Source organism: Scyliorhinus torazame, chromosome 24 (genome assembly GCF_047496885.1).
Source record: "Scyliorhinus torazame isolate Kashiwa2021f chromosome 24, sScyTor2.1, whole genome shotgun sequence".
Classification (NCBI taxonomy): domain Eukaryota; kingdom Metazoa; phylum Chordata; class Chondrichthyes; order Carcharhiniformes; family Scyliorhinidae; genus Scyliorhinus; species Scyliorhinus torazame.
This window is the reverse complement of record NC_092730.1, coordinates 16064263-16076895: the sequence shown is the minus strand read 5'-3', so window position 1 is coordinate 16076895 and position 12633 is coordinate 16064263. Positions and strand designations below refer to the sequence as shown.

Genomic DNA, 12633 nt, shown 5'->3' with positions numbered 1-12633 from the left:
TGGTTCCAAGTGATTGGATTTTGGCCCAATCACTTGGTTCGATATTCTCCAATGCTGGGGCGATTCCTTGATCGATGGGCGGTCTTCGGATGATCGTCACCTCCCTTTGTGTAGGCTCCTGTTGGCGCCGAAAAGTCTGGGTTGGCTTTGTGTCTAAAATGTTGCCCATTGTTTCCGGGGATTGCTCAATAATATTCAGATGGCTGGTGTTTAGTTGTGTTGATGGCTGCAGGTATCGATTCTGTCTGGCCTCCCCAGAGGTGAATACACTGTTTTACCTGCAGCTGTCTGTTTGAGTCCTGTTGGCTGATTTTCCCATCAGCCTCTTCCGTTCGCCATTTTAAATCGGGGTTGGCCATTCTAAATCGGGAGTCGGCCATTTTAACTGGCTGCAATGTCCATTCGATGTGGGGCCGCTGTTGTAGGAAGCACAGCAGCCATTTTGTTGCGCTTCCAAGTTGTCGCCTTGTGTCGAAGCGCCGGCCGTGATGACTAATTGTGCGAATCTGTCTTGACTCCACAGCTCCACCCAGACATCGACCTGTCCAACCCGGAGCTGCACAGCTGCATGGTGAGGCTGAACGAGGCCTACAGCGTGCTGAGCAAGGCCCGAAGCCGCCGGGAGTACGACACGAAGCTGGAACTGTGGCGCCGCGCCCCCCCTGGAGCAGCCTCCGGCCCCCCGGGGGCCAGCAGCCGGCAAGCCGACCCCTTCTTCTACACCGCCGCCAACTCTTCGGCAGGCTTTGGGTAAGAGCCACAGGCCGCGGTTCTCCGTTCTGAAGCAGGGGTCTCAGCGGCGTGGCCCTCTCACCTCTGAGTCACACGGTTCAGGGTCCAGGTCCCTGTCCAGAGACCAGAGCACTAGGAAAATCCAGGCCGACATTCCCTGTGTCAGCACTTAGGGAGCACTGCACTGTTGGAGGTAACCATGATGCCGGTGTTAGACTGGGGTGAGCACAGTAAGAAGTCTTACAACACCAGGTTAAAGCCCAACAGGTTTCATAGAGTTATCATAGAATTGACAGTGCAGAAGGAGGCCATTTGGCCCATCGAGTCTGCACCGGCTCTTGGAAAGAGCACCCTACCCAAGGTCAACACCTCCACCCTATCCCCATAACCCAGTAAACCCCACCCAACACTAAGGGCAATTTTGGACGCTAAGGGCAATTTATCACGGCCAATCCACCTAACCTGCACATCTGTGGACTGTGGGAGGAAACTGGAGCACCCGGAGGAAACCCACGCACACACGGGGAGGACGTGCAGACTCCGCACAGACAGTGACCCAAGCCGGGAATCGAACCTGGGACCCTGGAGCTGTGAAGCAATTGTGCTAACCACTGTGCTACCGTGCTGCCCATCCGATGGAGTGCGGCCGGCCGTGCCAGCGCGGACGCTGTCGGCTTAGCCACGGGTGTACGCTGCCCAGGTCTCGCCACTCTAGCGGAGCGTGCTGAGGACGCAGGCGTGAATCTGCGTCGTGCCGAAAATGTGGTCAAGCATCCCAAGGTGCCTCAGAAATACGCGGGACAGGGGACGACGGGTTTTATCAAAGGGCGGAGGTTTGAAGGGACGATATTAGGCCGGAAGAGGTTTGGGGCGAGAATGGGGGCTGACCTCGCCAATTGTGAGATAACCCCCCCCTCCCCGAACATTGGGGAATATAAGAATGTTGGCGAGATTCACTGTTTTGGGGGTGTTCCGGCCCCTCCAGCATCCCCTGATTCCAATCGCTCCGTCATTGGCGGCCGAGCCAATGAGTGGTGGTTTAGCACACTGGGCTAAATAGCTGACTTGTAATGCAGAACAAGGCAGCAGCGCAGGTTCAATTCCCCGTACCGGCCTCCCCGAACAGGCGCCGGAATGTGGCGACTAGGGGCTTTTCACAGCAACTTCATTGAAGCCGACTTGTGACAATAAGCGATTATTATTATTATTATTATTATTATTATTATTCAGCTGCCTGGGGCCCTGAGGTTCTGGAATTCCCTCTGAAAACCTCTTCACCTCTTTTTCTGTCTCTTTCTCTGTCTCTCTCTGTCTCTGTCTCTCTCTGTCTCTCTCTCCCTCGCTCTCACTTGCTCTCTCTTGCCCCCTCTCTCTTTTTCACTCACTCTCTTGCTCTCCCTCGTCCTGTCTCTCAGTTGCTCTCTCTCTCGCTCTCACACTCTCTCTCACTTGCTCTCACTGTCTCTCGCTCTCTCACTCTCTCTCCCACTCTCATTCTCTCTCACTCTCTCTCTTTCTCACTCTCTCTCACTCTCGCTCTCCCCTCGCTCTCATTCTCTCTCACTCTCTACCCCACTCACTGTCTCTCGCTCTCTCTCACTCTCCCTCGCTCTCTTTCACTCTCTCTCCCACTCTCTCTCACTCTCTCCCACTCTCACTCTCTTTCTCGCTCTCATTCTCTCACTCTCACTCTCTTCCTCTCGCTCACTCCGACTCTCTCACTCTCTCCCCCACTCACTGTCTCTTGCTCTCTCACTCGCTCTCTCTCAATCTCCCTCACTCTCTTTCACTCTCCCTCGCTCTCTTTCACTCTCTCTCTCACTCTCTCTCCCTCTCGCTCACTCTCACTCTCCCTCCCTCTCACTCTCACTCTCCCTCCCTCTCACTCTCCCTCCCTCTCCCTCTCACTCACTCCCACTCTCTCTCTCTCACACTTGCTCCCTCTCTCTTTTTTACTCACTCTCTTGCTCTCTCTCTCGTCCTGTCTCTCAGTCTCTCTCGCTCTCTCTCGCTCTCACTCTCACTGTCTCTCGCTCTTTCACTCGCTCTCCCTTGCTCTCTCACTCTCTCTCCCACTCTCACTCTCCCTCCCACTCTCACTCTTTTTCACTCTCGCTCTCCCCTCCCTCTCACTCTCACTCACCCTCTCCCTCTCGCTCAATCCCACTCTCTCTCTCCCCCACTCTCTCTCGCTTTCCCTCTCGCTCTTCCTCACTCTCTTTCACTCCCTCTCCCACTCTCTCACTCTCTCTCCGTCTCGCTCTCCCTCACTCTCCCTCACTCTCTCACTCTCTCTCCCTCCCTCTCACTCACTCTCTCCCCCCCTCTCTTTCACTCTCTCTCGATGTCTCTCTCACTCTCTCTCTCGCTCTCACTCTCTCTCTCACTCTCTGTCTCTCTCACTCTCTGTCTCTCTCTCTGTCTCTCACTCTCTCTCTAGCTCTCACTCTCTCACTGTCTCTCACTCGCTCTCCTTTGCTCTCTCTCTCTCCCACTCTCACTCACTCTCCCACTCTCACTCTTTCTCACTCTCGCTCTCCCCTCCCTCTCACTCTCTTTCACTCTCACTCTCCCTCTCGCTCACTCCCACTCTCTCCCCCCCCCCACTGACTCTCGCTTTCCCTCTCGCTCTTCCTTGCTCTCTTTCACTCCCTCTCCCACTCTCTCACTCTCCGTCTCGCTCTCCCTCACTCTCACTCTCGCTCACTCTCTCTGTCTCTCTCACTCTCTCTCTCTCTCTGTCTCTCTCACTCGCTCTCTAGCTCTCACTCTCTCTGTCTCTCGCACCCTCCCCCTTTGCACCGCCCTTGAAACCGACCCCTTTGACCGAACTGTTTTTTATTTTGGCCTCCCCTCGCTAACACCTCCGCACGCGCTGGTCCGCGCCCCCCCCCCCCCCCCCCCCGTGAAGCGCCGATTTGACAAACTAAAGACGCTACACGAACGAAATCCATTGGCTGCTTCGCTGTGTAAAATTCTCACCAAAAACAGGCCAAGTATCGGTAGTTCCGGCAGACCTGTGGGGAACCGGCGATTGGAAAGGTTTTTTTTTAACCCCTGGCTAATTGCAGCCTGGTTTGGAATGTCGTGTCCTGTTGAGCGCTGAACAAAAGGCAGACGGGAACACGTGCGCGCCTATTCACCCGACCCCCGTTACAATCAAAAGAGGGTCGGATCCACGCTTGACGCGCACTTTAATCCACACCTTCTGTGCAAAACCATCGGAACGCGCAGAAATAAATGAAGTCACCCGTCTGGGCTTGTAAATCCCCATCTCTGTCAGCCAAGCGAGTAACTCGCATTATAACCCCAGCCGGTTTATTTTTCAGAGAAATATAATAACAATCTTTTCATCCCTTCTCTGTCGGCCTGCTGTTTACAATTCCCGGCCTGTCAGTCCGCCTGCATCTCATCAGTCACCGGGGCTGACAGCTCTCATCCATTGAGGAGTCATTCCTAAACCACAGCAATAATGGAAAGGGCAGCATCTGCTCTGCCATGGGTCAGGATTACAAAGCTGTAAATATTTTCTCTGGAACGGCTGTGTGTGTTTGAAAGGACGTTTGCAGCCAGCCGGGGTGGAACGGGATTCCTGCTCCACACCGGCTCTTTCAGTCCCAGCTCCCGGTGAGGAATGCGTTGGGAATTCCGGGATGGCCTCCCGCCCCGACACTTGCGATAATTCGCCGTTCCCACTGCAGGCTTGGCCTGTCCGCCAGATGTTCGACGAATTCTCTTCGCCTCCGCTCCACCATGTTCCTCCTGACGCGAAGAGGCGTTGTAAGGAGCAGGGGTCATGGGGAAAAAATCGGCTCATTCCGCTCGGCCCAATAAACCTGTCCCTTTTTCCGATATATCCCGATTGTACCGCAGGCCCTGCTCATCCCTCAGCCTGGCCTACCCCAGCTCCTCGCAATGTCCCTCAGCCTGGCCTACCCCAGCTCCTCGCAATATCCCTCAGCCTGGCCTACCCCAGCTCCTCGCAATATCTCTCAGCCCCAGCTACCCCAGCACCTCACAATATCCCTCAGCCCCACCTACCCCAGCTCCTCGCAATATCTCTCAGCCCCACCTACCCCAGCTCCTCGCAATATCTCTCAGCCCCACCTACCCCAGCTCCTCGCAATGTCCCTCAGCCTGGCCTACCCCAGCTCCTCGCAATATCTCTCAGCCCCACCTACCCCAGCACCTCACAATATCCCTCAGCCCCACCTACCCCAGCTCCTCGCAATATCTCTCAGCCCCACCTACCCCAGCTCCTCGCAATATCTCTCAGCCCCACCTACCCCAGCTCCTCGCAATATCCCTCAACACCACCTACCCCAGCTCCTCGCAATATCCCTCAACACCATCTACCCCAGCTCCTCGCAATATCCCTCATCACCACCTACCCCAGCTCCTCACAATATCCCTCAACACCACCTACCCCAGCTCCTCGCAATATCCCTCAGCCTGGCGTACCCCAGCTCCTCGCAATATCCCTCAGCCTGGCCTACCCCAGCTCCTCGCAATATCTCTCAGCCCCACCTACCCCAGCTCCTCGCAATATCCCTCAACACCACCTACCCCAGCTCCTCGCAATATCCCTCAACACCATCTACCCCAGCTCCTCGCAATATCCCTCAGCCCCACCTACCCCAGCTCCTCGCAATATCCCTCATCACCACCTACCCCAGCTCCTCGCAATATCCCTCAACACCACCTACCCCAGCTCCTCGCAATATCCCTTAACACCACCTACCCCAGCTCCTCGCAATGTCCCTCAGCCCCACCTACCCCAGCTCCTCGCAATATCCCTCAGCCCCACCTACCCCAGCTCCTCGCAATATCCCTCAGCCCCACCTACCCCAGCTCCTCGCAATATCCCTCAGCCCCACCTACCCCAGCTCCTCGCAATATCCCTCAGCCCCACCTACCCCAGCTCCTCGCAATATCCCTCAGCCTGGCCTACCCCAGCTCCTCGCAATATCCCTCAACACCACCTACCCCAGCTCCTCGCAATATCCCTCAACACCACCTACCCCAGCTCCTCGCAATATCCCTCAACACCACCTACCCCAGCTCCTCGCAATATCCCTCAACACCACCTACCCACCTCACAATATCCCTCAACACCACCTACCCCAGCTCCTCGCAATATCCCTCAACACCACCTACCCCAGCTCCTCGCAATATCCCTCAGCCTGGCCTACCCCAGCTCCTCACAATATCCCTCAACACCACCTACCCCAGCTCCTCGCAATATCCCTCAGCCTGGCCTACCCCAGCTCCTCGCAATATCCCTCAGCCCCACCTACCACAGCTCCTCGCAATATCCCTCAACACCACCTACCCGCCTCGCAATATCCCTCAACACCACCTACCCACCTCACAATATCCCTCAACACCACCTACCCCAGCTGCTCGCAATATCCCTCAACACCACCTACCCCAGCTCCTCACAATATCCCTCAACCCCACCTACCCCAGCTCCTCGCAATATCCCTCAACACCACCTACCCCAGCTCCTCGCAATACCCCTCAGCCCCTCCTACCCCAGCTCCTCGCAATATCCCTCAGCCCCACCTACCCCAGCTCGTCGCAATATCCCTCAGCCTGGCCTACCCCAGCTCCTCGCAATATCCCTCAACACCACCTACCCCACCTCCTCGCAATATCCCTCAACACCACCTACCCCAGCTCCTCGCAATATCCCTCAGCCTGGCCTACCCCAGCTCCTCACAATATCCCTCAACCCCACCTACCCCAGCTCCTCGCAATATCCCTCATCACCACCTACCCCTGCTCCTCGCAATATCCCTCAACACCACCTACCCGCCTCGCAATATCCCTATGCCTGGCCTACCCCAGCTCCTCGCAATATCCCTCAGCCCCACCTACCCCAGCTCCTCGCAATATCCCTCAGCCCCACCTACCCGCCTCGCAATATCCCTCAACACCACCTACCCCAGCTCCTCGCAATATCCCTCAGCCCCACCTACCCCAGCACCTCGCAATAACCCTCAGCCCCACCTACCCCAGCTCCTTGCAATATCCCTCAACACCACCTACCCCAGCTCCTCGCAATATCCCTCTGCCCCACCTACCCCAGCTCCTCACAATATCCCTCAGCCCCACCTACCCCAGCTCCTCGCAATATCCCTCAACACCACCTACCCCAGCTCCTCGCAATATCCCTCAGCCCCACCTACCCCAGCTCCTCGCAATATCCCTCAACACCACCTACCCCAGCTCCTCGCAATATCCCTCAACACCACCTACCTCAGCTCCTCACAATATCCCTCAACACCACCTACCCCAGCTCCTCGCGATATCCCTCAACACCACCTACCCCAGCTCCTCGCAATATCCCTCAGCCCCACCTACCCCAGCTCCTCGCAATATCCCTCAACACCACCTACCCCAGCTCCTCGCAATATCCCTCAACACCACCTACCCCAGCTCCTCGCAATATCCCTCAACACCACCTACCCCAGCTCCTCGCAATATCCCTCAACACCACCTACCCCAGCTCCTCGCAATATCCCTCAGCCCCACCTACCCCAGCTCCTCGCAATAACCCTCAACACCACCTACCCCAGCTCCTCGCAATATCCCTCAACAACACCTACCCCAGCTCCTCGCAATATCCCTCAACACCACCTACCCCAGCTCCTCGCAATCCCTCAGCCTGGCCTACCGCTGCTCCTCGCAATATCCCTCAACAACACCTACCCCAGCTCCTCGCAATATCCCTCAACACCACCTACCCCAGCTCCTCGCAATATCCCTCAGCCTGGCCTACTGCTGCTCCTCGCAATATCCCTCAGCCCCACCTACCCCAGCTCCTCGCAATATCCCTCAGCCCCACCTACCCCAGCTCCTCGCAATATCCCTCAGCCCCACCTACCCCAGCTCCTCGCAATATCCCTCATCACCACCTACCCCAGCTCCTCGCAATATCCCTCAACACCACCTACCCCAGCTCCTCGCAATATCCCTCAGCCTGGCCTACCCCAGCTCCTCGCAATATCCCTCAGCCTGGCCTACCCCAGCTCCTCGCAATATCCCTCAGCCCCACCTACCCCAGCTCCTCGCAATATCCCTCAGCCCCACCTACCCCAGCTCCTCGCAATATCCCTCAGCCTTGCCTACCCCAGCTCCTCGCAATATCCCTCAGCCCCACCTACCCCAGCTCCTCGCAATATCCCTCAGCCTGGCCTACCCCAGCTCCTCGCAATATCCCTCAACCCCACCTACCCCAGCTCCTCGCAATATCCCTCAACCCCACCTACCCCAGCTCCTCGCATTATCCCTCAGCCCCACCTACCCCAGCTCCTCGCAATATCCCTCAACACCACCTACCCCAGCTCCTCGCAATATCCCTCAGCCCCACCTACTCCAGCTCCTCGCAATATCCCTCAGCCCCACCTACCCCAGCTCCTCATAATATCCCTCAACACCACCTGCCCCAGCTCCTCGCAATATCCCTCAACACCACCTCCCCGCCTCGCAATATCCCTCAACACCACCTACCCCAGCTCCTCGCAATATCCCTCAGCCCCACCTTCCCCAGCTCCTCGCAATATCCCTCAACCCCACCTACCCCAGCTCCTTGCAATATCCCTCAGCCCCACCTACCCCAGCTCCTCGCAATATCCCTCAACCCCACCTACCCCAGCTCCTCACAATATCCCTCAGCCCCACCTACCCCAGCTCCTCGCAATATCCCTCAGCCTGGCCTACCCCAACTCCTCGCAATATCCCTCAACACCACCTACCCCAGCTCCTCGCAATATCCCTCAACACCACCTACCCCAGCTCCTCGCAATATCCCTCAACACCACCTACCCCACCTCCTCGCAATATCCCTCAACACCACCTACCCCAGCTCCTCGCAATATCCCTCAGCCTGGCCTACCCCAGCTCCTCACAATATCCCTCAACCCCACCTACCCCAGCTCCTCGCAATATCCCTCATCACCACCTACCCCAGCTCCTCGCAATATCCCTCAACACCACCTACCCGCCTCGCAATATCCCTCAGCCTGGCCTACCCCAGCTCCTCGCAATATCCCTCAGCCCCACCTACCCCAGCTCCTCGCAATATCCCTCAGCCCCACCTACCCGCCTCGCAATATCCCTCAACACCACCTACCCCAGCTCCTCGCAATATCCCTCAGCCCCACCTACCCCAGCACCTCGCAATAACCCTCAGCCCCACCTACCCCAGCTCCTCGCAATATCCCTCAACACCACCTACCCCAGCTCCTCGCAATATCCCTCAGCCCCACCTACCCCAGCTCCTCACAATATCCCTCAGCCCCACCTACCCCAGCTCCTCGCAATATCCCTCAACACCACCTACCCCAGCTCCTCGCAATATCCCTCAGCCCCACCTACCCCAGCTCCTCGCAATATCCCTCAACACCACCTACCCCAGCTCCTCGCAATATCCCTCAACACCACCTACCTCAGCTCCTCACAATATCCCTCAACACCACCTACCCCAGCTCCTCGCGATATCCCTCAACACCACCTACCCCAGCTCCTCGCAATATCCCTCAGCCCCACCTACCCCAGCTCCTCGCAATATCCCTCAACACCACCTACCCCAGCTCCTCGCAATATCCCTCAACACCACCTACCCCAGCTCCTCGCAATATCCCTCAACACCACCTACCCCAGCTCCTCGCAATATTCCTCAACACCACCTACCCCAGCTCCTCGCAATATCCCTCAGCCCCACCTACCCCAGCTCCTCGCAATAACCCTCAACACCACCTACCCCAGCTCCTCGCAATATCCCTCAACAACACCTACCCCAGCTCCTCGCAATATCCCTCAACACCACCTACCCCAGCTCCTCGCAATATCCCTCAGCCTGGCCTACCGCTGCTCCTCGCAATATCCCTCAACAACACCTACCCCAGCTCCTCGCAATGTCCCTCAACACCACCTACCCCAGCTCCTCGCAATATCCCTCAGCCTGGCCTACTGCTGCTCCTCGCAATATCCCTCAGCCCCACCTACCCCAGCTCCTCGCAATATCCCTCAGCCCCACCTACCCCAGCTCCTCGCAATATCCCTCAGCCCCACCTACCCCAGCTCCTCGCAATATCCCTCATCACCACCTACCCCAGCTCCTCGCAATATCCCTCAACACCACCTACCCCAGCTCCTCGCAATATCCCTCAGCCTGGCCTACCCCAGCTCCTCGCATTATCCCTCAGCCTGGCCTACCCCAGCTCCTCGCAATATCCCTCAGCCCCACCTACCCCAGCTCCTCGCAATATCCCTCAGCCCCACCTACCCCCGCTCCTCGCAATATCCCTCAGCCTTGCCTATCCCAGCTCCTCGCAATATCCCTCAGCCCCACCTACCCCAGCTCCTCGCAATATCCCTCAGCCTGGCCTACCCCAGCTCCTCGCAATATCCCTCAACCCCACCTACCCCAGCTCCTCGCAATATCCCTCAACCCCACCTACCCCAGCTCCTCGCATTATCCCTCAGCCCCACCTACCCCAGCTCCTCGCAATATCCCTCAACACCACCTACCCCAGCTCCTCGCAATATCCCTCAGCCCCACCTACTCCAGCTCCTCGCAATATCCCTCAGCCCCACCTACCCCAGCTCCTCATAATATCCCTCAACACCACCTGCCCCAGCTCCTCGCAATATCCCTCAACACCACCTACCCGCCTCGCAATATCCCTCAACACCACCTACCCCAGCTCCTCGTAATATCCCTCAGTCCCACCTTCCCCCGCTCCTCGCAATATCCCTCAACCCCACCTACCCCAGCTCCTTGCAATATCCCTCAGCCCCACCTACCCCAGCTCCTCGCAATATCCCTCAACCCCACCTACCCCAGCTCCTCACAATATCCCTCAGCCCCACCTACCCCAGCTCCTCGCAATATCCCTCAGCCTGGCCTACCCCAACTCCTCGCAATATCCCTCAACACCACCTACCCCAGCTCCTCGCAATATCCATCAACACCACCTACCCCAGCTCCTCGCAATATCCCTCAACACCACCTACCCCAGCTCCTCGCAATATCCCTCAGCCCCACCTACCCCAGCTCCTCGCAATATCCCTCAACCCCACCTACCCCAGCTCCTCGCAATAACCCTCAACACCACCTACCCCAGCTCCTCGCAATATCCCTAAGCCCCACCTACCCCAGCTCGCAATATCCCTCAACACCACCGACCCCAGCTCCTCGCAATATCCCTCAACACCACCTACCCCAGCTCCTCGCAATATCCCTCAGCCTGGCCTACCCCAGCTCCTCGCAATATCCCTCAACACCATCTACCCCAGCTCCTCGCAATATCCCTCAACACCGCCTACCCCAGCTCCTCGCAATATCCCTCAGCCCCACCTACCCGCCTCGCAATATCCCTCAACACCACCTACCCGCCTCGCAATATCCCTCAACACCACCTACCCCAGCTCCTCGCAATATCCCTCAGCCCCAACTACCCCAGCTCCTCGCAATATCCCTCAGCCCCACCTACCCGCCTCGCAATATCCCTCAATCCCACCTACCCCAGCTCCTCGCAATATCCCTCAGCCTGGCCTACCCCAGCTCCTCGCAATATCCCACAACACCACCTACCCCAGCTCCTCGCAATATCCCTCAACCCACCTACCCCAGCTCCTCGCAATATCCCTCAGCCCCACCTACCCACCTCGCAATATCCCTCAACCCCACCTACCCCAGCTCCTCCCAATATCCCTCAGCCTGGCCTACCCCAGCTCCTCGCAATATCCCTCAACACCACCTACCCCAGCTCCTCGCAATATCCCTAAGCCCCACCTACCCGCCTCGCAATATCCCTCAACCCCACCTACCCCAGCTCCTCGCAATATCCCTCAACACCACCTACCCCAGCTCCTCGCAATATCCCTCAACACCACCTACCCCAGCTCCTCGCAATATCCCTCAGCCCCACCTACCCACCTCGCAATATCCCTCAACCCCACCTACCCCAGCTCCTCCCAATATCCCTCAGCCTGGCCTACCCCAGCTCCTCGCAATATCCCTCAACACCACCTACCCCAGCTCCTCGCAATATCCCTAAGCCCCACCTACCCGCCTCGCAATATCCCTCAACCCCACCTACCCCAGCTCCTCGCAATATCCCTCAACACCACCTACCCCAGCTCCTCGCAATATCCCTCAACACCACCTACCCCAGCTCCTCGCAATATCCCTCAACACCACCTACCCCAGCTCCTCGCAATATCCCTCAGCCCGGCCTACCCCAGCTCCTCGCAATATCCCTCAACACCACCTACCCCAGCTCCTCGCAATATCCCTCAACACCACCTACCCCAGCTCCTCGCAATATCCCTCAACACCACCTACCCCAGCTCCTCGCTATATCCCTCAACACCACCTACCCCAGCTCCTCGCAATATCCCTCAACACCACCTACCCCAGCTCCTCGCAATATCCCTCAACACCACCTACCCCAGCTCCTCGCTATATCCCTCAACACCACCTACCCCAGCTCCTCGCAATATCCCTCAACACCGCCTACCCCAGCTCCTCGCAATATCCCTCAACACCACCTACCCCAGCTCCTCGCAATATCCCTCAACACCACCTACCCCAGCTCCTCGCAATATCCCTCAACACCACCTACCCCAGCTCCTCGCTATATCCCTCAACACCACCTACCCCAGCTCCTCGCAATATCCCTCAACACCGCCTACCCCAGCTCCTCGCAATATCGCTCAGCCCCACCTACCCCAGCTCCTCGCAATATCCCTCAACACCACCTACCCCAGCTCCTGGCAATATCCCTCAACCCCACCTACCCCAGGTCATCGCAATAATCCTCAACACCATCTACCCCAGCTCCTCGCAATATCCCTCAGCCCCACATACCCCAGCTGCTCGCAATATCC

General features: G+C 57.7%; 1 protein-coding gene across 2 annotated transcripts in view; it reads left to right on the top strand.

Moving 5' to 3' along the window:
* dnajc4 (DnaJ (Hsp40) homolog, subfamily C, member 4) overlaps positions 1-12633 on the top strand; it is a 180078-nt gene that overhangs the window by 62367 nt on the left and 105078 nt on the right. For both annotated transcript variants that reach the window (XM_072489401.1, XM_072489400.1), the window contains exon 5: positions 524-750. In XM_072489401.1, the coding sequence (XP_072345502.1) occupies positions 524-750 (227 nt within the window). The remainder of the gene's footprint in view (positions 1-523; positions 751-12633) is intronic.